The 25,551-nt window shown below is 40.3% G+C and overlaps 1 protein-coding gene across 50 annotated transcripts in view; it reads left to right on the top strand.

The window, feature by feature from the left end:
• The first annotated feature begins 371 nt into the window (after window positions 1-371).
• NEB (nebulin) overlaps window positions 372-25,551 on the top strand; it is a 213,964-nt gene continuing 188,784 nt past the window's right edge. For all 50 annotated transcript variants that reach the window (XR_011428216.1, XR_011428215.1, XR_011428214.1 and 47 more), the window contains exons 1-13: window positions 372-503; window positions 1,128-1,212; window positions 1,741-1,805; window positions 5,373-5,414; window positions 7,062-7,265; window positions 9,092-9,199; window positions 9,672-9,776; window positions 10,476-10,580; window positions 11,241-11,345; window positions 16,208-16,312; window positions 21,368-21,472; window positions 22,107-22,214; window positions 24,970-25,086. Coding sequence is in view for 43 of the 50 variants with exons in the window: in XM_070240934.1 (XP_070097035.1) it covers window positions 1,770-1,805; window positions 5,373-5,414; window positions 7,062-7,265; window positions 9,092-9,199; window positions 9,672-9,776; window positions 10,476-10,580; window positions 11,241-11,345; window positions 16,208-16,312; window positions 21,368-21,472; window positions 22,107-22,214; window positions 24,970-25,086 (1,140 nt within the window). In the remaining 7 variants the exon portion in view is untranslated. The remainder of the gene's footprint in view (window positions 504-1,127; window positions 1,213-1,740; window positions 1,806-5,372; window positions 5,415-7,061; window positions 7,266-9,091; window positions 9,200-9,671; window positions 9,777-10,475; window positions 10,581-11,240; window positions 11,346-16,207; window positions 16,313-21,367; window positions 21,473-22,106; window positions 22,215-24,969; window positions 25,087-25,551) is intronic.

Raw genomic sequence — 25,551 nt, 5'->3', positions numbered from 1 at the left:
TTTCTTTCAAAACACCTGTAATTTGCCTGTAGCTCAGCTGGTGAGCTGTACGAGAGCAAGCATGTTTACCTCCGTGAGGACTGGGCAAATGACATGAAGAAAGCAGTTAGAGAAGGGTCAGAACCCCTCAAAGTTGTGCTAATTTTCTCCTAAATTCTTTCTCATGAATGTGGTATTCAACAGGGCTACAGTAAAGGAGAGCTCGAACCTAAATTTTAATCCCAACATGCTGGAAGTTAGGTAAAATGCCATTCTGTCTGGAGAGTTCTAAGCAAGCAATTTGTTGCCCTTGATCCTTTAGTGGAATTGATGAACAGGTGCTTTTCAGAAGATCACTCAGTATATTTAGCTTCTGAAATTTGAGCGACTCCAAATCTGATTGGCCGTTCTCGCCACATGATAATTCGGAGCCCAGGCACCACGCTGGCTCTTGTCTGGGGTTCTCAGGAGGGGAGAGTTGAGAGAGGCTTTGCTGCTGAGAAAAACTATTTGGTAGATTGAAGGTAAGGCCAAATTATGGCTTTTTCTGTAATGACTTTTCAGGAGATGTTCTGCAACTTCCCTCGAAGTATTTTCTAACATTTTGGGGCTTAACTGGGGAAATTAGTGACGGCAATGTGACTGGGAAAGTCTGTGACCCCATTGCCCTCCTCAGGCCCTACTAATATCCGACAAGTAGTGTGTGATAAGAGTGAAGCCCTCCACTAACCAATTTAGTGCTTGACTGAGTTGCCTTTCTTATCTAACAAAATTGTTTTTTTTTTTCATTTTTTGGCTTTGATTGTTTTCTTCTAAATATGTTATTATGAAAAACGATCTATGTTTTACATTCCTATATTTATCCTGTTCTACTGGGCTTCCTTTGCCTCAGAAGGAGCGGCAGTTTCGCTAGCTTAACAAAACCAGCCACAGCGGGGTATTGGTTTACATGGCGAATATCTTTAGGGAAAGGAACAGCTGCTCCAACTCATCATCCACTTTTGTCAAGAGAGACTCTGCCTCTCTGGGGTCAAACTAAGAAGGGCTTGGGAGATCCTTATGTTAGTTCCTGAACTGCAAACTTAGACCAAAGATCCACAGTCTTACATGCCTTTCAATCAATGCTTTAAAAATTTGTTATTTTCCAGGTTGGAACGGGAGCTACAGAAACGAAAGAGAAAAATTCATACAAGCCAATGGTTTTCGGGAAGAAAATAACCCCATTTCCTTGAGGTTTCTATTTTTCTTTTACAATCTATCAGCAGATTTATTTTCACATGTTCTAATTTGAAGCACAGGATATACTGTGTCCCACGTATTAGAGCAGTACGGAGACCTAACTCAATCTGCTTAGAATTTTGGGGCTGGGGGAGAAAATTCCAACTTCTTCCAAAAGGCTGAGCTGAAGTTTCTTTCACTATAGTTATTGCCTGAAAATATTTTTCTCCAAGTATTTGGGAACTTAAATACTTGTTCCTTTGAATCCAAACCCTCTCACTCCCTTCCTCTACTTCCTTTACACTAAATTGATCCTGTAGCCGGAAGGCTCAGTACTCAACGCGTTCCTGAAGAAATCAAGAGAAAGAAATTGGAAGCTTCAGTTTTTCAGACCTGTGTTTAAATGTCTTCTCTCATTAGCCCGCAAAAATATATGACTACGTAGAATAGATTAGTTGTAATCCTATTTTTATAATGTTATAAGATGATTTCAGTCCTGGGGAGAGATTTTAATGTATTTTCATTTGTCTGGAATGTGAAAAGTTTGTAGGTGCCACTACTACTCTGGGAAAATGGCAGATGACGAAGAGTATGAGGAGGTGGTGGAGGTAAGATTGAAAAACCCCAACTCTGACAGCAAAGTATTTTCTGTAGTGACAATCAGAGCCTTGTAGGTGAATTAATCATTCGAAAAATACATTGTCTATTATAACTTCACAAAGAGTCATCATTAAAGCATGAGAAAGGAATATTTTACATTCAGTTTCACTATAATTATGTGGGATTTAGAACTGAAAAGAAATATCACTGTTTCTCACTTTTGCTTTTCTTTAAACTCTCTAAAAAACAAAGTGTGGAGTAAAGGTGGATTTTAATTTGTATTCTAAAACTACCTTTTTCCCTTACTGCCAACCTCTGATCAAACAGACAGAGGAGATGAAAAGAAAATTCTGAAAAGTGAGCTCTTTTTCTTGGTGTCTGCATAGCAACAGAGGAAAACAGCTACTTACTCTTTGTTTCAGCGAGCTGATTATCTATAGGGCGATACAGATTAAATGATCAGAATAATATATATGTGAGATTATATGCACATATGAGATTTTATATAGATATTTATATGTGCACTCACACACATATATAAAAATAAACTCATGATGTCAAGTGACAGTAGGAGCCACACTTTCCCACCAACTCCATTACATTTATCTAAGGGAACAAGACTAGCTTTTGTGTTTGAATTTTGAAAAAGAGCAAAGACAATAGTGAGCATCTTGATTATTGGTGGACATCTGACACATTTTACAAAGTTGCTAATTGTTTATTTCATATAATTTTGTTTTTATTATGTTACGGTTTTTCTTAATCAGCTCTTGCCTTTGGAGTCACATACATATAAATACATTGCCACTGAATCTGAAAGTGCTTAAGAATTACCAATTAATCATGATGATCTAAACATAGGAAAAGCTCCATGTGCCCAAGACACTTGGAGGCAGTTTTGAAAATCTGCGCTTTTTAGTAAGAGTGAAATTAACCTAGAATCAAATTCCAAATGAAAGTGCCAACATTTGTCTTTGGAAGATTATTTTATGGACCAGGCTATATTTAGATGAAGAAAACGTTATTTTATTCTACAAATAAAATTGCTTTTATTACCGAAGAATATGAAAAAAAAACCAGAACCAATCTCATACAATATAACATTCAACTGCTCTGGCTTAAATGCCAAAGGCCACATCCTCAATGTTCAATATTGTCACTAGTGTGCATTTTACATACATCCCTAAGGGTCAGAATAATCACCATCAAACACTAACACAATAAAAAATTAAATTGCCTTCCCTATGCTGGTAATACTGGGAATACTTTTTAGCCGCCAACTTAAATATCCCTTGTCTTTCTTAAAATAATTGTATTCATCAGTCACTGGAAATTGTCCTTAGTGCTAGACTTGATTGCTTTAACTAGATGTCATAAAAATGGAAGGGGCTATTTTTAGGCATCTCATCCTTGCCATTTTTTTCCCATTACTGCTTCTGGGTCTGACCAGCAGGTGCTAAACTAATAGACTTCCTGCCAGAGATTCAGAACCAAGGTCTCTCTGACCTCAAAAACGATGCCTTGAGAATGGGATGGTGGCAGATTCGAGAAAATAGTCAGGGAAGAGGTCACAGAACAGGCAGGAACTAGTTTTAAGAATATATTTCCTAGGGATCTTGGACATTTAAATAAAATTGTGCTGTGACTTTCTACTCAAACTTAAACAGACTTGGAAAGAAAGGAAAAGAAACAAGGATGTACCATCTAATTAGTGGCACAGCTCTAAAAAAACCTGAGATTTGGCAGAGAGTTAATGCCGATCGTTTGGATAATGTTGCCCTTTTTTTTGGAGAAAGATTAACTCTGAGCTAACATCTACTGCCAATCCTCCTGTTTTTGCTGAGGAAGATGTGCCCTGAGCTAACATGCGTGCCCATCTTCCTCTACTTTATATGTGTGACGCCTGCCACAGCATGGCTTGACAAGCCGTGCATAGGTCCGTGCCCGGGATCAGAACCAGGGAATCCTGGGCCACTGAAGTAGAGTGTGTGAACTTAACCACTACGCCACTGGGCCAGCCCCTAATGTTGCCTTTTTTATAAGCTTATTTCTACAATCTATTGACCAATGTTGAGAGCCCAGGAAAGGTAATATTGGATGGCAACCAAAGAGCTGCTTTTCCTTGGATGCTAAGAAAATCCGAAACAGTTGTGAATCATTCATTTTAGTTTAATATTTCTTCTCAAGTCACTGATGTCTTGTGTGGCCAGAGGAATGGTTCCAAGTGGATCAGCATCAATAGAATATTCTGAAGTGTCCAAATGATATTTCCCATACGATGAAGGCACAAGCATGTAAAAGAGAAATTTTCTGTCTTTTTAGAGCTTATGATTTCTGTTGCTAGGTGTAAGAACACAGAGACAGAATTAGATTTCAAATAAAGAAAGAAATGGTACAGAAGCAAAGAGAATGCAAGAGTGAGGGACATTGGGCAAGTCTTCCACTAATTTTGCTGCAAGTGAAATAGAGCATGTGGTCTATTGACAGAGGTTAAGTAACTCGATGAGAGTTCACTGAACCGAGGAAAGAAGAAAGGAGGCCTTGGAGGGAAATTTTGCATTCAGTGTTTTCCCCTTTGTCTGAGTATATGTTTTGGTGGCAGAGAAAAGAGAAATGAAGCACAAAATGTTATACATTTTGTTGACTGAGAAATTGAGCCAAGTGTTTCATTTTTATCCCTTTCCTCGTGTGCTGTGGCCTAAACCAGTCTTTCCTTCTGTTCGCCCAGCTTTCTGGGTGAGACTGGGGGCAGGATTCCACTCTCCTGACGCATCTGAAACAAAATGTCAGCCAGTTCCTATCCGAGTCTATTTGTTGCTGGTGATGTCAGAAATACAACAAAAGTAGATTTGATTTCAGATCCAGCCTGCAGGCACCTCAGAACCATCAGTGGCAAATTGCTGCCTAACTTTCCCACATTTTGTGATGAGGAATCTTCTCATTTTTTCCTTCTTCCCTTGGCATTTGTAAACTTTCCTCTTAGCACCCCTTTTAGGACCATCACACTACTGGAAAGGATTCACCCATCACCCCAGAAGAAGCTCTCATTTCTTAGTGATCAGGGTGGTATAGGAATAATTGACATGCATATATGCCTTTGGATCTATTATTTCCATGGCACAATCCATTTAAAGATTTTGTTCACACTGAGGTTTCTGTTTTATTTTTGGTCAGCTAACAGTGAGTTTTACCACAGTTCCTCTCTACCCAACTCACACACTCAAGACATTGTTATTATATTCTTTTCTCAGCAAATTCTGTCTTAGGTACCATAAGGAAAAGTTTTACTTGTCCCAAATAAAATAGCTTTCCCTGATTAATAACCAGCCTCAGACACGTTTCTCATCACTCTGTGTCTCCTCGTCCAGTCTGATGGCATTCTCTTCAGCTTCCCTGAAGTTTTCACAAAGTTAAAATGAGTTCCAAAACATGAAGAGGCTCCCTCATCTCCTTCCTTCCCACAGATATAGCAAATTAACGGGGCAAGTGAAACAACCCGCGTGGTTCAGTTGAAGCAGAGGAGAAGTGATTTCTGCTTTGGTTCTCATGACAATACTTTTGTGCTCTATTTATAGTACTACACAGAAGAGACAGTCTACGAAGAGGAGCCGAGGGAGGTAAGACCCAGCCCACAGCTGCATGGGCTGCATGCTCATTAAAGCAGGAAGAGCCTTCTCCCCTCTTACACTCCCAGGGCCACAGCTCTGGCAAAAGGGAGAATCTAAGGAAGGATATCTCATCTGTGTGTGCCCAGCAGCTGGTGGTACAAGAATGAACGTTACCTGTTTGACAGGTTTTATCACTGTTTTTGCTATTCAACATATCCAAGATGGCTGGGGGATGGTTTTCCCCATTGCCTGTGTGGTATTTTTGGTGTAGGGGATGCTAATTAGAGTAATGATAGTGGCTCTAACCACTCTGACTGCAGCAAAGGGGTGACCGTAGACTTGTGATTGGCATAAGGACCAGCAGTTTTATTGTGTAGAGCTGTAACTTGTGGGGCACCATCTCTGCCAACAGGGATGATGCCTCCAAGCCTTTGTCCCTGATGATGCCATGAAATGCTACTTAGATTTTAGCACGTTAACAATTCTGAGAAAACCATTCCCATAAATATTCCACGTTGGAACTTTTTTCAAGGTGAAATACCTCACTCATTCTTTTCTGCATGGAGCAGTTTCTCCTGAGCACTACAAACAATATAGATGGCTAACCCTGAAGCCCACTCAGAGAGCCTATGACTGCATGAAAACTAATGTCTGTAGATGCTGTAAACTGGTTAGTTTCCAAGGTCAACCATACGTCAGTAATAAGAAGCAGAAAGTAACTTATTCGCAATGATCTGACAATGCTAGGGGGAGTTATCATATTTGTACAATTTCCTTGTTACTTAAGTTTCTCTTTCCATAATTGATGCTAGAATTCTTCCTTTGATACAGATGAAATTAGCTGTGAAGGAAATTATACTATGAGATGGATTGAAGACTTGGCTGCTTATTTTCTTTTCTAATATACAGTGTTTTTAACCTTGGACTAGACGCAAAGTTTGGGCCTTAGTTTCTGCCACTACAGCCTATTGTAAGAAACAGTAATTTGCCACATACACAGGACTGTTGTGAGGATAATTACCGCACTATGTTGTCATCATTATTCTTGTCCACCATTTACTAATGTAAATGGCACTCCAGTTCACATTAATTAACTGACTAATCCCAGAGAATGATAATCACTTGTAATATTGATGTGATTCTTTTTTTTTTTTAAGTTCTTTATTCTTGGTCTGATACTACAGGGGCAAATGCCTAAAAGACTGCAGAACAACAGCTTTTTCTTAGACTTAGTAAAAAGTTAATATAAAGTCCAGAATCTGAGCTTTATTTGTCTTAATCTTTTGTTCCCTCATCCCAATTTGCTTTTACTTTACTCAGACAATTTAAGACGATTTTAAATGTTTAAGAATATTTTACTTCTGATTTTTATCCTACCTTAAAATGTTTGAATTCCTTTCTGCAAATGGTGTTTTAAGGTAATGTTGCAAATTAATAAGGAGTAACGTTTTTACTCCATGCAATCTTGAACAATCAGCATTAAGATTTATGTAACATAATGTGCCTTCAAACGGCTCCAGTGTGTGATTTTCTGCTTTGGCTTGTTTTAGATATGGATACCAGGAATGTAAGTCTAACTTGAAGTCAGAATATCGAGATCATGGTATCACAGTTTTTACTTTCATAACTATGTTGAATCGCTTGTCAAATTTTCAGACAATAACACATTTCTATGAAACTACGACAACAAGGTCAACATCTGACTATGAGCAATCGAAACCTTCCAGACCTGAGCTGGCACCGCCAGAAGCGGCAAAGCCAGTGCAGAGGAAGAAGGTCATCCGGAAGAAAGTTGACTCTTCCAAGTTCATGACCCCCTACATTGCGCACAGTCAGAAAATGCAGGATCTATTTAGCACAGTAAGTTTCAAAACGACTTCTGCTAATCTGGTTTCATTATTGAGAAATTGCTCATCTCAAGCAACTCTGTTCTGGATGCTGGCTGGATTTCATTTCTCAACCTTGTATGAGACAAAACTTATTTTGCAGGATTATAAGCCCTTGTGACTCTTGAGTTTTCCTTTCCTGTAATTCATTGGTACCCTTGCAGCATCAGGGAAAGCATCCTTATTGAAATTATTCCTGCAAAATAAGCAAAAGGCCAAATATAAAGCATTTACTGGTATTTAATCACTATTAGCCAATCAGAATAATGAAATCATAAATATAGACTTAGTTGAAATCAGTTCATGGAAGCTAAATAACATCTATTTAAACTATATCTGAGCAGGATGCTTCTTAAGCAGTCTAGCTAACAGTATGTAAAAAGGCCTCTAAGAGGTGTATAGTGAAGAAGAACATGTAGTTTAGAGAACCTGGACCAGACTAAGAACTCTGCAGAAATTGAGGGTCAGAATGTTCGGCTGTACCCTAGAACAGTGGTTTTTAACTGTGGCTGCTCACTGGAACCCCCTGGGACCTTTAAAACTGCTGATGCCCCAGCCATTCTGCCTCAACCAGTCTGGGTTTGGGACCTGTGTGGAAGGAGTTTTGAAAGCTGCTCAGGTGATTCTAATGTACAGTCCAGACTGGGAATCACCGCTCTGGATGCTCCCTGGTCCTTAGATTTCCACATATGGTTCTGTAAGTTACTCTGACTGGCAGCAGATTGAGACCCATTCGAATGGATGTAATTTGTTGACCGTCCGTCGTGAGCTGAGATCTCTCTCAGTAGCCTGATTGCACACCCTCTGGAGGCTTGAAAAAAATGAAAATTTTTTTCATTTCAGACATTGGGTACATAGGACTAGTGCGTATGTCAAAAACATCTTATTGTGGTTGGCCAATAAATATTCATTTTTGGTTTAGCATTAACTCTTGGGGACTGTTTGGTAAATTTCTAGTTCAGATTCTTGAATGATCTAAAACTTAGGCTACTAAGACAGATTTCTAAAAACAAGATTATCTTGCTTCTTTTATCATGGCAGTGTTTAGCAAAGATAGAAATTATTTCTGTCAACTTATTGCCATAAAATCTCATTAATTCAGACACTACTATCCTAGAATTTCTGGGAATATGAATGAAGTGTTGGCAAAGCCTTATAACATTTTTAAAAAGTGGTTAGGAACTAAATCGATAGTATAATTTAGATTGTTGACTAATCCACTCAAGAGTATTCTTGAAGCATTAATAATGATAAATTACCCACATTATTTTTAAAGCAAGAACTCATTATATATTTAGCAGAAATAATAAAATTGCATTCCTTTTCAAAGTATCCATAATTTAGACTTTCCGTTAATTCAGCTGGTGTCTCAGCTATCCAAAGCACTGAGATTTAGTTGCAACTTCTGAATTGAATATTTTTGCATTGTATTAGCAAGCCAATCTTTTCATCCTTGACTCAATTTCTAGATTTATTTGCTAAAACTATTGAGGTTCAGGCTTTTTATGTGTGTATTCAGACAATAACAACATTGAGAGAATCATTTTAGGGCATTTCCAAGACAATAGTCTGTAATAAGACTACTGTCTCCAGCATCCAACCATGTTTAGGAAGAGCAATTAACAAATCTATTTTAGTTTTTGTCGAGAATCAGGGTAGGGGACAAAAATAAAGCTGTTACAACTGATAATTGTCATAACTTGCAGGATTGTTTTTTAATCAGGCGGGGATGAGTACTTTGCCTGAAATTTCTGCTGCCATCTTGTCAGGTTTTAGGCTAATATCTGATATTCGTTTCAGAATAAATACAAGGAGAACTACGAGAAAGCAAAAGGACAGCCATATGCCATCACAACTGATACCCCAGAACTTCGCAGAATCAAGAAAGTACAAGACCAACTCAGTGAGGTAGGCTGCATTGCTAAAATAAAAGAGAGAGACATTTCAAAGATATGCCCAGCACTAGGAATTTCGGGCTTTAAATAGGTGTAGAGAGACTAAGGGGTCGAATTATTGTGAGCCAGTCCAGAAATCAAGAGGAAGCATTGGCCATAGCTTATGTGGCTCTAAATGTCAATCCAAAGAGATTTCTAAAAGCGTGGCTTAGCAATGTAGCTTAAGAGGTTATACGAGATGGAAGTTCCGACTCACTGCGGTCCTCCGTGCTGGAGCATAGGGTGACTGAATTTCAGCCAGGAAAGCAGACCAGCAGTAAATGCAGGTGCTCTGTGGATCTTTGGAGATCACAGTTTTCTATCTAAAATGCTTTGTGATGCAGACATAGAGTGATTGGGTCGATGCTCTTTGATTGTAATTCATTCTTTAATATACACACATGTTCGTGCCTGTCGTGAGCTCTAATAGTGCGTTATTTCTGCAGGTTAAGTATCGAGTAGATGGCGATGTTGCTAAAACTATCTGTCATGTAGATGAAAAAGCAAAGGACATTGAACATGCGAAGAAAGTGTCGCAGCAAGTCAGTAAGGTAAGATCTTGGTATGGATGGCTGGGATACTAAATAGCATGTGTATTACTTCTGCCTGGCCTTAGAGGGGAAAACTGTGCAGGCCTGATCCTGCTCACTGGTCCCACTCGGGTCCCAGGCGCCGTGAGCTCCAATGCCCACACATGTCAGGGAGGCTGCACAGATGAGTGTGAGCCGTAGGAGCTACGGTGGATTGCAGACTCTGAGCCCTGCGAGCTGGCTCCAGGCAGTTGCTGCACAAAATATGGTCCCAGTGTCCCCAGAGCCTCTTATTTATTTTTCAAAGAAGTTGGGGGCTGAATTTTTATGGGAAATCTCCAAATTTCACATATACGCAACTAATTAAAAACACTTTTAAAAAATACCGTGTGAGTCAAAAGAAACATGTCTACCATCCAAATTCAGCCAATGACTGATAGGTTGCAATCTTTGAAAGGAATCTACAGAGAATCAGAGTCACGATTCAGTTTAAAAAAATTACACTTTTTCAAGTAATGCAGTAATGCAGGAAGAGTATTATGGGATGTTGACAGGATCAATGTTTCCATAATTAATGCTAGTAACACATGGGCACCTTGGCAGCCTGTGTGCGAGGACATCTTGGGTATGAAAGATCTTCCCAGCGCTCTCCTTTGTTCTCTAAATCCTCATGCCCTTGGGGAGACAACAAGCCACAAGTCCTCTGCTCTTTCTGTCTAGGTTTTATACAAGCAGAACTGGGAAGACACCAAGGATAAGTACCTGCTTCCCCCTGATGCCCCTGAACTTGTCCAAGCCGTTAAGAACACAGCCATGTTCAGTAAGGTAAGGGCCTCTGCTCCGTCGTCACTTCTCTCTTCCTGTGCCCTCCCACTACGTCATTTAGAGGAGTATGCAGTAAATTCTTGATAATCCGAAATACAGTTCCCCAATCTTTTTGTGAGTAGCTTTTGAGACGTGTGAGGTTGCAGGGGTAGGCTTGGCAAGGGGGAACTGAGAAGAAAGCTCTTGGGCAGAGTGGAGGGGAGGGTCCCCTGGGGGACCTGAACAATCTGGAGGAAGAAGATGCACCTGAGATCCAGCTCTGAGACACCCACAAAGTAAGGTTTTAAGTTTTCCTGTAGATCCTGTGCTACACTTTGGATATTCCTTGCTATTGACATAAAGTACACTAAGCACCTTCCTGGCTCCTTACACTTGTGTTGGTACTTGTTGCAGGAGGAAGGCAAAGTGACAGAAAGGAAATGAAACAAAATCAGACCCATTTGCCCTTTTGCAAATAAGATCTGTCAGGAGAAGCGGGATACGCTATTAATAAACATGACTTGGATTGAATAGAAAGGGGGAGGTTCTCTGTGAGCTCCGTCTACCTTTGCTCCACCTTGCCCTTGGTTCTTTGTGCCACTGATGAAGGAATTGAAAATTATGTATTTCATGTAAGTGTGATCTCACTTTCTCACAACTTTTCACTCTCTTCTGATTTAGAAACTGTACACTGAAGACTGGGAAGCAGACAAAAGTTTGTTTTACCCATATAACGATAGCCCGGAGCTGAGGAGGGTCGCCCAAGCCCAGAAAGCTCTCAGTGATGTAAGTGAAACACAGTCAGCACCATTTGGGAGTGTGGAATCAGGACACCTCGAATTACATCTTCGGGCCAGATGTTCATTGAAGTTCTTCTTTAAAACAGACTAAATGCCATCATTGCAGAGGAAGCATCTAGAATCAATATAATTTATGACATCTAATTTAAATTAGATTTTATAACTTATATTAGACATAATTTAGTCCAAGCCCCTCTTCTTACAGGAGGAACCTGAGTCTAAGGTCACACAAGTAGTTAGTGGCAGAGCCCAGACGGCAAGCCTGGTCTTGTGATCCCATGACCAGGGTTTTTTCCACTAGAACACGTGCCTTTCTGTCCCCTTGGCTGGAGTTGAAGTTTTTCTGTGAAAGAGAATGGCATTTTGAAAACCTATTGGAATCACAGCCACCTTCTCAAATTTATTAAGTGGATAATCTTATTGAAGGATTTTGATTTGCTATCCTAATCATAAAGTCTGAATTGTGGTGTGTCACCCTTTTTCTGCATGGGAGACCTGATTGACATACTTGTCCAAACATGTGTGTGTAATTATCCTACACAGAGTGCTTGCCACTGGTGTACACAGAGGATATTTCAAGGTTAGGAAAAATCAGCAGTCACACCGGTCACAATTTTAGTATCCTAGACCTTGAAAACTGTTTATCAGAGGAAGTTAAAAGGTCTAATAAGTCCTTAGGGTTGAAAGCAACAGCAGCAGAGAGGGCCCAGCTCTTCCCCTTGTTTTGAGGTACTTTATTTCTTAATCCCTGGATTTGCTAGAGGCCATGTTGAAAATTCAAAGACTACTGCTCTAGCCATCAGGAGAGCACTGTATCATGAAATGACAAGTTATTTTTTCTTTAATTGTCAGCTAAATCCCTGGAACCTCTTACGTTCAATATGGACTTAACCAATGAGTTGACATCTTGAGACTTATTGGGATTTACTTCCAATGGATCTTAGGATTCCATCTTGCCATGAACTGAAATTATACATACTCACTTGATGGAGTATCCAACTTTTGAGGTCTAATTTTTATTGCCTCTCACTTGATATCACCTTCAAATTTAGTAGACACATTTCTTATCCCAATTTGCATGTAATTGGTTAAAATATAGCACAGATATACCGATGTCCTTCCATAGGGTAAGTTAGGAACTAAAAAAGAAATTTTAAGGTCATCTAGTACATGGCACCAATTTTAATGTGTAGGGACCTCCTGCTTCTCTTTTCAAGTTAGCTTTTTGATTCTGTATCTCATGAATGCATAATATTCTGTGACCTTTATCAACTGATCAATGTTATTTATTGAAAGTTCATTGTGCATGCATACCTGGCAGGACAGAAAAGTACGACAAGAAATTTTCATACTTTCCCTAGAGAATTTATAATCAAGATGATAAGAAAAAAAGTGTTATATATCAAACAATAAGAAAAAAGTTAAAAAAAAATCTCTACAGTCTAATATTTGCTAAGAGAAAGATGGGACACGTATGAATAATCATAGAAGGCCATGTGCAGGTTGTGATCCCTAGGGAATGGGCAGTGACTGATGAACAGGCAAAACATTTCAAGGAGAGAGCACGCAAACAAAAGGACAGAGGCGAACTGAGTCTGGACTTTTAGGGGACAGAGAAAGCGAATGCTGTGGGTGCTGCGTTAGGACGGCATGTGTAAGAAATTGGCAGCAGTACCTTGAAAATCAGACAGAAGAATTTTGACCTGACATAGTAGGCAATAAGAGGCATCATAAGATTTTGGAGAGAAAAACAATGTGATAAAAGCAGAATCTGGAGAAATTTTGATGGACAATATGGTGGGTTGGGACTAGGAAAAATAACGATAATTTGTAGAAGACTATTTTACTAATGCAGATGGATCAGAAGGATGACAGGGACAAAGGAGAGAAAGAAAGGAATCTGAAGGTAATAAGTATTTAAAAAACATTAATGACATTGGATATTGGAGACAAAAGAGAGAAAGGAGCCATAGATGAGTTTATGACAAAGACTGGTAGCCTGGCTGTGTAGGAGTGCAACTGGTAAAGGAGCGCTAGTGAAAAGAGAAATAGAGTTGAGATAATGGAAGGAACATTCAGATCAAGACATCCTATGGATAAATTAGAAATTTAGTACTATTGCATAGATGTGAGATCAGGAAAAGAGATTAATATTTGAGAGTCTTCAGATTAAAAATGACAGGTGAAGACGTGAAAGTGTATGAGGGAGGCAGAAGAGTGTATGGCCAAGGGCAGTTTTGGAGGACACCCACACTTAGGACATCTGGAAAAGAATCAGCAAAAGATTAAGGGAACAGGCAGAAGTTGAAAGAGAACCAGGAAATGCCATGTCATGTAAGCCAAGGGAGAGGTTTCCAAGAAGACACTTAATCTCCTAATGTCTCCTTTATCCATAAAATGAAGAGAGGAAGGGTTACTTCTATGCCATTCTAGTGCTACAGACTTTGAACAATTAAATTTGACCACATTTTTTTGAGATATCTCAATAGAAGATATAACAAAGGAGAATATATAATAATGAAGTAGAATCTTCCCGCCCTTCCTTAGAAAGATTGGAAGTTAAAGTATGGCTTTTATTTTTATTGTAGACCAAGTATGCACTAAGTGTCAGATTACTAACACGGCTATTAATACTGTTGGCAGCAATTTTTGGGCGCTGAGTCCCAAGCAGGCTATTGTTCACAGAACATACCACTGGGCAGGCATGTAGATTTCAACCTCAGGGCTTGGGTTCAGAGGCTCCCTCTCCTCCTCCTGTGCCTTCTTCCTGTGTCCCTCCTTAATTATCATGCTTTTGTTATTATCTAAGTAGAGACCAAAAACTTTGCAAACACTAAGAGAGTCTTTAAGCTGATCCAGAGCACAGATTTCTAACTAGACAGAATTCTGACCAAGGTTCCTGAGAAATTAAGACTTCTATATCTGATTTCTCTGAAAGTTCTAGACAAGGTGTCATACTTAATAAGCATTTCTCCTGGCAGAATGTTACTTTCTCCCTAAGGACTTAGTCAGCCACGGAAAACACAGGTTGCCTTATGCCTAAAATACGTCTTCACTTATTTAAAAGAAATTAAGCAGTGGAATTAACATAAATGCATTTTAAAATCTGTCTTTTGTATCCCAGTTGATGTCCATGAAAACTTTTCTTATAGGCACTGTAGATATTATAAGGATAAGATATAGTTAGACTTGGTTAAAGCATGAAGAAGATGGTTGGGGCCTTGGAACTCTGCAACCTCTTTACTTTGTAAATAAGAATACTGCCACGTGGAAGGAGAAATAATTTGTAGAAGTCTCACTGGTGCATAGTGGAAGAATTGGAAGGATAATTCTCTTCTTCAGACTTTCCCCAATGGCCTCAGTGTATATAACAGACATTCAGAAATCAGTCATTGAACCCTTGTTTTAGTCAGGTACTGTGCAAGCCACAAGGGTTCCCAGATGAGAGAGCATGTTTTCTGCCACCCCAGAGCTCACAGTCTCAAGAGGGACAGACACGTAAACAACCAGTTACAGCGTCATCTGATAACTCTTTCAAAGAAGTGAGGGCCAAGTTCAGTGAGACCCCTGGAGAAGCTCACTGAGTCAGGGAGGATACAAGAGTAGAAACTGTGTTTGTCCTGAGACACAGAGAAGGAGTAGCAGTTTGCAGGCAGATGGGGAGAAGGTGACATTGGGGCGTTCTAGAGAAAGGGAGCAGCATGTACGAGGTCCAGAGACAGTAGAGGGCTTCATGTGTCTGGGGATCTATGGCTAGTTTTTCATTGCTGGAGGCAGGGGTCAAGATTGGTGGAAGAAAAAGCCAGAGGAGTCAGTGGTGAAGAAAAAGGGAGAGTGAGAGTGAAGGGGATGCATGATTAATGGACATGATACTTATTTTAAGGCTAGAGAGGCATTTTATAGGCTGAAGGAAGGGAGTAATGATGAGGGAGCAGTGGAAGCTGTAAGACAGATGAGGGGTAACTGATAAAGCTAGGTACAAAGAGCACCTGGAGGGAAGAGCCCTCTGATGCAGGACTCAGGCCCTGCAAGCGATGCTTCTCTGAGCCACACAGCAGCTGAGAGAGGCAGGGATGAAAATGGAGAAAAATAAGAGTCTAGCTTTTCTTTATTCTATGAAAGAGGAAGTTGAGGGTAAGGTGGAGTTGACTAGGGGCTTAAGGACAGTATTGGGTTTAGACCAGCCACTGGGAATAGAGACTGACCAGAGATACATAATGGGATGTTCTAGCTTCAGTAACAGCAAAGTGGCACAGAGCCCCAAGCAAGCTGTTGTTCACAGAACATATCCTTCGGTAGGCACATAGATTTCAAGCTAAGGGCTTGGGCTTAAAAGGCTATCTCTCATCCCTCTGTACCTTCTTCCTGTGTCCCTTTGAGCTCTGGTCATCAAGTTATCATTACTGAATCCATGGAGTTGTGTGATTTTCTTCAGTAGCACTCAGCACCTTGGATGTAAGAACAGAGGAAGGATGTGGCTGAGTTGACCCAGAGCTGGGGGTTTTGTCAGCAGGTGTGATGTAAAGACAAGAAGTTGGGAGTTGAGAATGCTGGCTAAGAGAATGATTTCAGTCACAATCATAGTGTGGAGATGAATGGAAGGAAACCGATCTAGGGCCAATAGTCTTGGAGAAGAGGAAGACTCAGAGAAGTCAAAATTGCTACTGCTACTGAGAGCAAGGGCAGGTAACATCTAAAAGGGTAAATAATGGTTATGTGGTACACTAAAATTTAAAACTTCAAATAAAGGTGAAAACGTAGTCTTTTTAAAAAATGCCAGCAAATGGGATATAGGAAGTAGAATAATTTTCTATGACTCATGAGCATCCCTGTCTTTGATTTTGTCAGATTGCCTACAAAAAAGGTCATGCTGAACAGCGGACTCAATTCACTTCTCTACCTGATCCTCCAGATATAGAGTTTGCCAAGAAAGTGACCAATCAAGTGAGCAAGGTAAGTAAATAAGAATGGGACACTGATTTCTCAAAAACTCACCTTAATAATCTCAACCAAGAGAGAAAAGAAATAAGGTGAACCTAAAGACTCAATACCAGCACTAAGAGTATTTTTTGCCTATGACCCTAAAAACGCAACAGCAAAAGCAATACATCCGTTAACATCATGGAACCATGTTAATTTATACTCAGCCAACTTGATGACTCAGTTGATTGATAAATGATAAATGATTACTGAGATGACTGATAAGTGTGAAAGCTTCATTTTGAAAACAGAAGCCCTGTCCTAATGTTATTTGACATTTTGACTCATGGGAGTGATGCTAACGGAATAACCAAGGAACCACACATTTCCACGGAGGATCTGGTTGCTTTAAGTCAGTATGAAGATCCCGTATAATTTTATGTCCTCAGACAGACTTAGAGAAACTAAGAATGCATGAGTGGTCTCTCAGACATAGCTTATTTTGACAGCCGTGGGCAGTGTACCTCGTAACTTTTAAGGGCAGCTTAGTCTGCCTATATTTAGACTAGTAAACCAGCTCTGAGGAATGCAACCCTGAGAGCGAATGCAGAGAGACAGATGTTCAGCTGATGAATAGACCCATGCTAAATTCCTGTTTAAAATTGGTCCAAATCAGGCCACTTTCTCTTGGGATACAGCTGCTTTTAAGTACTTTTCTTGGCCCTCTGTGGAGTTGAGTCTTAGTTTGGTCTTTTGCTTGAATTTTGATGGAACTTCAAGATTTCTGTCTTAAATATCTTTTTTGGAAAGTGTGTCTCCAGTAAAAGAGAACCGAAAAAATTTATGGATTGTGAAGTCTATTGGGTGATTTTTTTAGTGTCTGATATTGCAGGTTACCTACCTGTATAAGCAAGGGCTATTTGGATAAAAGATCTAGTAAGCACAGTAAAATTTCACTAATAGGAATACCATGAACCTGAAATTTTGCCCAGGGCTAAGCAGAAATTAACTTTAGAACTGTCCATAAAAAGATGACCTACTGAAAGTGTTGATATTGTGAGTAAGATTGGGGAGCAAGGATGATTTATCTTTTTGGAAGGGAAAGAAAAAGATGTTTTCAAGTGGTCATTTAGAAAGAAAAAGAAATCTATTTTTAATTTTTATTTAAAGCGTATTAAAAAATATCTTACTAAGGCAACATTCTTTTACCTTATTTGAGTATGCAATGTGGGTACTCGAAAGTGATTTAAAAGATCACTTTCAAACTCCTCTATAATCACTCTGTCCACTAATTTAGACTTGTCAGTTAGTTTAGAGCTGTGGTCTTTAATATAGTAGCCATCAGCCACAAGTGACTATTGAGCACTTGAAATGTGATCGTGTGAACTGACTGTCCTATATGTGTGAAATATACACTGGATCTTGAACAAAGAATGTAAAGTAGCTCATTAATTATTTTTACATTGATTACATGTTGAAATGATAATATTTTTTGGATCTCTTGGGTTAAGTAAAATATATTATTAAAATTAATTTCCCACCTGTTCCTTTTTACATTTTAAAATATGACTACCAGAAAATTTAAAATTATAGTGGTGGCTTGCATTATATGCCTATTGGACTGTACCACTCCAGTATGATATGGTGACATCATTGGGTACTTTGAAAGCATTGCCAGGGCTGGATTTGCCCTTGTGGAATAACAATGTCAGCCAAGGGAAGGATGGCTATGGATGAAGGTCACCAGATTTGACCTTGATGATGTTATTCATCCCAGCCTTATCCAGATTTCCAAGTTCTTAATTGCTCTTGCGCACCCAAGATAATAGTCACATTGTAGGGAATGCTTGTGATTGGTAGCAGTCCATCCAACAAGAAACCATCCAATAAGATAAAGGTAGGGCGGCCAGGGGTGACTTAGCTGTGGGACTCATTTCCTTTCTCTTGAAGTCTTCCCCACTATCAAACTGCTTTGACCCATGCTTCAGTATCATCATTTCCTTTCTTTCCAAAATAAGCAAAATCGCCTTTATCTACTCAGTCTCATGCATTTAAACTCTTTGCATTTCCTTGTTGAGTCATGTCTTCCAGATCCGTCCCTTTGTCTTGCAGCCTCCAGGTCATATGTTAATATGATGATCACATAGCTGTAACGATTATATTGCTGTTTTATTCTGTTTACTGGCTCTCCTTACTGAACTTAATGATTCCATCCATCCAGTTCACCCACCTTTGTCTTTGGTCAAGGCTATCAGTTACATGCCAGCACCTCCTCCTGGCTCAGCTGAATCTCGTAGCTCCAATGGGTGGGCAGGCAGGCAGAGCTGTGTATGTAAGTGGACATTCTGGGTGAGGAAACTATGCAGACTACAATCAACTGAAAGTGGGTCTCTGAGTGCAACACTGGGAAGACCCTTTAGTTTCTCTGTGCCTGCCTCTCTGCTTCCTTCCAGATTCACAATAGGAAAAATACAAGATTTCAGGTTTGAATTTCCAGTTGATTCCCAACTGGGATCTAGGATTGAAAGAAAAAACTGTTTCCTTTACTCTCTACTCACAACACTAATTTGCTTTCCTCTGTTAAATGAACAAACACAAAATCCCAGAGAAAGTTAAATGGATTCTTGCCTCCAGATTTACATCTATCAACTCCAAACACGACAGATTTGGAGAGAGGATTGGGTGGGGTTGGGGGGAAGTTTGGATGTTGGACCCCTGCTGTGGCTAACTCATCTCCATGTACCGCACAAACACTCAGGCCTCACTGCCAGACATGAAGAGTGAGAACCCTTGGCTGGTAGATGTGGTCCCTCATGGACACATACGTGTCTCTCCCTCTCATTGCTCTAGTTACAGGCCTTTATCCTTTCAAATTCTCTCCTATCCACACGTGAACGGGAAGGCCATACCTTCCTCAGCAGTTAGTAAGCTCTATCCTCCTCCCTTGTAGTGAAAATCTTCCCAGACTTGGGAGTGTTCAGAAGTGGGCTATGAGAGATTCACCTCTGCCCTGACCCATTTCGGCTCCTGGGCAGGAGGAAAAAGCCACCCTTGGTTCCTGAAGGGGAAGAGGGGAGGAAGGACTTCAAATGAGGGGACTGGATGGTCTTATACTTTTGTTTTGCATCTTGTTTTAATACCTTTTAAAAAAAAATCAGACATTTATCTCTGACTGTGAGAATTAATCTCCTAATCAATTTTTTTAAACAAATCTACATACAGGATTTCTATTTCTCTAGAATGGCCCAACTTGTGGACCTCATTGAGAATATCTGCTGCCTTTTCAACTTTAAATTATACCACAAAGTTCTCTGTGTCTCAATTTTGGGATGCATCAGGCCCACTTGCCCTCCACCCTAAATCCTAGAGTTTTCTTCCTTTGACAGTAAGTGGAGGACGGGCAACATCCCTACAGAAAATTGAGGATTGGGCAGTCTTAACCTGGAGTGTGTGTACATCAAGCACCTCTGAGGCTTTTAGTGTCTATGGGCATTCTATATCTTTCCCAGATTCCTGAAGAGATCTATTCCCTAAAAAGATTAGAAGCACTTCTAGAGGCAGTCTTAGCAAATCAAAAAATCCATTTTATTGACTTCAATTCTTTAAAGCCTCAAAAGAGGAGGGTAGGCAAATTAATTGGCAGCACAAAGCAAATCTTATCTCAGCAAAGATTTCCAATGAAGGTTCCACACACACACGCAACACGAATGTACACACACAATTTTCTTTTTTCCAGAGCGTCTTACTTTCTGTTATGACAATAACAATAATAACGATAATAATAGTAATAGTGATTATTATTATACAACTATCGTACCCTACATTTATTTAGCTCTGTAGAGTTTACAAAGCACTCTTCAGTGTATGATCTCATTTAATCTCCCCAACAATCCTCTGCGTAAGTATTATTATTATTGCCAGCACTTGCAGTTGAGAAAACTGCAGCTTGGAGAGGCTAAGTCCCCCCTTCGGTAATGATGGAGTCAAGTCTTGGGCCCAGAACTTTTGACCTCAGGTCCAGGGCTCTAAAATTTATAGTTATGAAAACCACTTGGCTGTTAATTAGCATATTAACCTTTTGAGAACAAAAGATACAGGGCATTTGAGAGAGGGCTGGGACTCCTTTAACTCAAACTCACTGGCTTTGCACTTCACTCACCCATGGTCCTAGCTCTGTTAAAGGTGTACCAGAAAACCACTATCCTTCTCCTTGAAGAGTGTGGTGGGGGTGTAGGCATGCAAGCACCTTTAGACCCGTTTGCTGTGTCTGTTAACACATTTCTGGGAGCCAACGAGGGGAAGGTGCTCTAACCCAGCTCTGGCTCTGGCTCATGTGCCCAAGTTTGGGGTTGGCTAGGTTAATTCTGTTCTGAGAACACTCAGGCCAATGTAGTTCAAAACCACATATCATGGACTTGGTTCAGTTTAGTGTAATTAACGAACATTTATGAGGTAACTTCTGCATGCTGATTTTTGTGTTAGATTCTGAGGATACAAAAACGAAGGAGACATGATTCCTCTCTTCAAGATGTCCGTGGCCTGAGATTCAGGTGGGGTAGTGTTTGGGGTAAGATGGGGTAACAATTCAATATTTGAATTACTTGCCAGTTCTCATTAAAATTTCTTTAAAGCCTAAACTAGGAAGTATTATTCATTAGCCTGGAAGCCCAATTTTGTTGTGATGCTGCTTTCTGGGTAAGTAGGAATTTTGGCAAGGTTTAGAAATTAATGGCTAAGTTCATCTGGTATGGAAATCTGAGGTTGAGTGGTTTTATTATAACTCTGAAATACAAACAGAGGATGCCTCTGACTCTCCTGCCTCAAAAATCAGGAAACATTCATGAGTTCTGAATGACCTGAGTCCACAAACTCAGCAAGAAGAGGGGGCATTAGTACCTCTACCCCACTCACCCAACTTTCTTATTGGGTAAATTGACATCATCCTGGAAGATCTGAAGACATCTATTCAAGATCCGAGAAGTGCCTAGTCAAGATATTTTAAAAAGCTCACCATTATCACTTAATTTGCTGTCTTATTTGTCAATTCCTGGGTTTTTCTTGTCTTAGTTTCTTTTTCTTTTCCACCAGCAAAAATACAAGGAAGACTATGAGAATAAAGTCAAAGGCAAGTGGAGTGAGACACCTTGCTTTGAAGTTGCAACTGCCAGAATGAATGCCGAAAACATCAGCACAGTAAGTAGGAAGGGATGGCTGGATGTCTTCAGGTTGAGAGGGTGACGCTTTCCCTTGTGGCTTCTAGCCATCTCCTGCTCCTGAAGTGGTGCTGAACAGTTGAGTCCAGGCACCTCTTTTTGAGGGCAAGACCCGTGTAGAGTTCCTATTAAGAAAGAATTCCCACCATCTTTTCTTCTTTTTGAGATATATTGTTTTGATCAGATTCCATTATTCTTGCCTCAATTTTCATAGGAACAATATAGTTTCAAAGTGAGTACAGGTGAAAGGGGCCCTTTTTAATTTATTCTTTGCCTGGGAAACCCAAACCATACATTTGTGAAACTGATTCATTTCTTCGATTTTCCTCACCAGAAAACAGTTCATCTTTTTCCTTTCTCTTAAGTTCTCTGCCCCTGGCTTTTGAGAGCTCCTTCTTGGAGGCTGTCTTTCAGCCTATTATAATTGCTCCAAATCTCTGTTAAGTTGCTAATTGTTTTTGTGACGGCACCACAGTCTGTCATTGTGATCTGACCTGCATAGCCAAGAGAAGGAAGGCTTTGGGTAACTTCTCCGAGGGTCCTCTGTTCTCCGTGTAAGACCCTTGTGCAGTTTGTTCCCGCAGCAGTTCTCCAGTATGTTTAATGTCTTACAGAGGAAATACCAAGAAGACTTTGAGCATATGAAAGACCAGATCTACTTCATGCAGACCGAGACACCAGAGTACAAAGTGAATAAACAAGCTGGGTTGGCAGCAAGCAAGGTATGAGGAAATTCTCTCATTTATCTTGATAATCTTAGAGTGGGCAAATTTCTTATAACTCTTACTTTGAGTACAGTCATGTGCCATATAATGACATTTTGGTCAATGACAGATCGCGTATACAATAATGGTGCCATATGATTGGTACCATATAGCCTAGGTGTGTGGTAGGCTATACCATCTACGTATGTGTAAGTACACTCTATGATGTTTGCACAACTACATAATCACCTAATGAGGCATTTCTCAGAACACATCTCTGTCGTTAAGAGACCCATGTCTGTATAATGAAAAAAAAGGAGGGTTCTTGGAGGAACAACAAAAAGTACTTTGGGATTATAATAAGGCTACCAAATTAAAAAAAATTGCCATGGATGAGCATTAACAACACCCAATGACCATCTTCAGTATTTCATAAAGGACCTTTTGATACCCAGAAGTAGAAAGGCTGTAATCTCAGACAGAAGGACCCCTCTAAAGGCAATTGGCAGCCTTATAGGAGTATAGACACTCCCACACTCACCACTACCATTATTTTTCTTATTTTCCTACTAACTGGTGAAAATCTAGTCACAGACTAGATACATGAATTCATGGATATGCTCATATATAGAGTGACTTTGGTAAACAGTCAGACTCCTTGGCATTCTAAAGCAGACTGGGCATTAGAAAGAGCGTAAACTTCAAAGCCATCAGACTTGATTCTAACACTGGCCTTGGCCTTGCTGGAGGAGTGAAAGCAGGAAGATCACATCACTTAGGAGGGTATTTCAGTATTGAGGTGCAAACAGTGATGTTTTGGACAAGCAGGTGGCAGGGCAAGTGATGAGAAGTATTTTGAAAGTAGAGCCAAGCTGATTTGCTGATGAGTTAGATGTGGGATATGAGAGAAAAGTTTTGGTCTAAGCAACTAGATGGATGGTGTTTCCCTTTATTAAGACAGGAAAGACTGTGGAAGGAGTGGATAATTTTTTTTTGAAGGGGAGACAGCTCAGCCTCAAACATGTAAGATTTGAGATGCCTTTTAGACATCCAAGTGGAAATGCCAAGTGGGCAGTTGATTATGAGCCTGAAGTTTCAAAGGAGATATCTGGGAAGGTTTTATAAATTTGGGAGTCATCAGCATGTGGACAATATTTAATGTCATAAAACTGGAGGCCATCAAGGAGCAAGTGTAGACAGAAAACCGTTAGGACTGAACCCTGAAGTGCTTCCATGTGAAGACATCAGCAAGATGAGGAAGGAGCAATGGCAGAAGAGAGTGATGTCTTGGGAAGCGAATGAAGGGAGAAGGGAGGGCTCAACTGTGTCCACTGTTTCTGAAATGGATTTATCAATATATAGTCTCTGGTGAACTTATCAAGAGCAGTTTGTTTGAGTCTGCTTAGAGAGGGTTCACGAGTGAATGAGAAGAGAGCAATAGAAGAATATGAGTATACTCAACTCTTTCAGTGTATTTTCCTGAAAAGAAAAGAAGAAAATGAAGCAGTAGCTGGTGGATAACTGGATGAAGAGGGGATTTTTTTAAAGACAGGAGACAAAAACATCACTTTTCTATGCTGATGGAAAAAAATCCAGGTTAGAGGGAATATGTGATGGTGCTGGAGGAGAGCAGAGTGACTGGAGGGGCGTCCTCAGCAGTGAAAGGGGAAGGGATCTGGTGCTTCAGAGGAGGGGATGGCCTTGCCACAAGCCCTGACAGTTCATGCATAAACTGAGAGGAGTCTGCATATCCCAGATGCAGGTAGGAAGTGTAGAGTTGGTGAGATTTCCTTTCTCGTTGTTGCCATTTGTCAAGGAAATACGTAACTCTAGAAGATAGAGAAGTTATCTATGTCTTCCATTCCTGTAGAGAACCCCCTGTGAGTCATCTGTGTGGGTCATAGGGGAGATGCATCTGTGTTTTAGTTGTTTGTCTCCTGCCTTTGGATACCAAGCTGATTGTATTTGCTTCCCAAGGTTCTGAATTGTTGATAGATTATCGGGGATTCTGTGAACTCGTCTATAGCCTACAGTCACAGTGCCCGAATAAATGGCTGGTACTGGGGACCATGGTCAGAACTAGGATCAGTTTCTTGTTCTCCTCCCTTTGGACGTGCTCTTGACAGGGGCTTTTGGGACCATACTTACTTCTTCTGCAGTAGCCGGAATTAAAGGTGCAAAGTGGACAGGACAGAAGGAAAGGGTGAGATTGCCACCATTTGTCCCACCCCAGCCTCTTCCTCCTTCTCTTGCGTGTGCATTAAATACACACGTGCTCATAAAGCTGTCACAGATAAGGCATAGAAGGGTGGATTGATGATGCTTCTAGCTTTCTTTCCTTAAAAATGTGTTGGCAGATAGGCAGCTGGAGGTTAAGAGCTGAGCAAGGGTTCTGGAGCAGCAGGCACCCGGAACATGATGTGCTGTCATTATTTGTGTATCTTTTTCTCTCCCATTACTTATATATCTCTCTCTCTTTAAGGGCAGGGACCATGTGTTATTCTCTCTTGTACCTTTGCCAGAGCCAGGCATGTAATGGGCACCCTGTGGATATTTTTGAATGGAATGAATGGGAAGAAAAGATATCCTGGAAATTTATGCAGTTTCTCTGCTGCTGTTATGAGTTACTATGAGTATTTTGTTTATAAAATGTCAAGCTGCCATTTTTCTCCAGAGAAAATTGATTTGTGGAACAATGACATAGTATCCATAATAAAGACGAGAGCAAAAATAAACTGGAGAGTTACTTTATGACTTTATTTCACTGCTACAGGTAAAATACAAAGAAGACTATGAAAAGAATAAAGGAAAAGCAGATTATAATGTGCTTCCTGCTACGGAGAACCCACTGCTCAGACAGCTGAAGGCAGCAGGAGATGCCCTAAGTGATGTAAGTATATTCTTGTCAAAAGTGTTTTTTAACCTCCGCTGCAAGAGCGATGAAGTCTGTCTCCTTCTGTAATGACTAAATGCAAATATAACTTTGCAAATACTTTAAAGTTATCGTGTGGCAGTTTTGGAACTATCTAACCACAGGAAGGCATCAGTGCCTCTGAGTATGAGGTGTGTCAGTTTGGGGGAGCCTGTGGAATTAGTTCACTGGGCAGGGAAATCCTCATTTGCTTACAGGCTCCAGGTGCTGGTGCCTCTGTGGGCAGAGCACGTTGTAGGAGATGTGATTTTAAGAGAGGCAGAGGAGATTTTGAAAGGGGAGGAGAGAGAGAGAGATGAAGCAGTTCTTCAAGTCTGCTGCCTGGAAAAGGAAAGTGTCCTGTGTTTCACAGCTTCTCTCCCCCACCTCCACCATTTTCTAGTCAGATCTTGGCCCCAGAAACCCTCATTTGCAGACAACAGG

The sequence above is a fragment of the Equus caballus genome, chromosome 18 (assembly GCF_041296265.1).
Source record: "Equus caballus isolate H_3958 breed thoroughbred chromosome 18, TB-T2T, whole genome shotgun sequence".
NCBI classification, from domain to species: Eukaryota; Metazoa; Chordata; class Mammalia; order Perissodactyla; family Equidae; genus Equus; species Equus caballus.
This window is presented reverse-complemented; position numbering and strand designations above follow the sequence as displayed.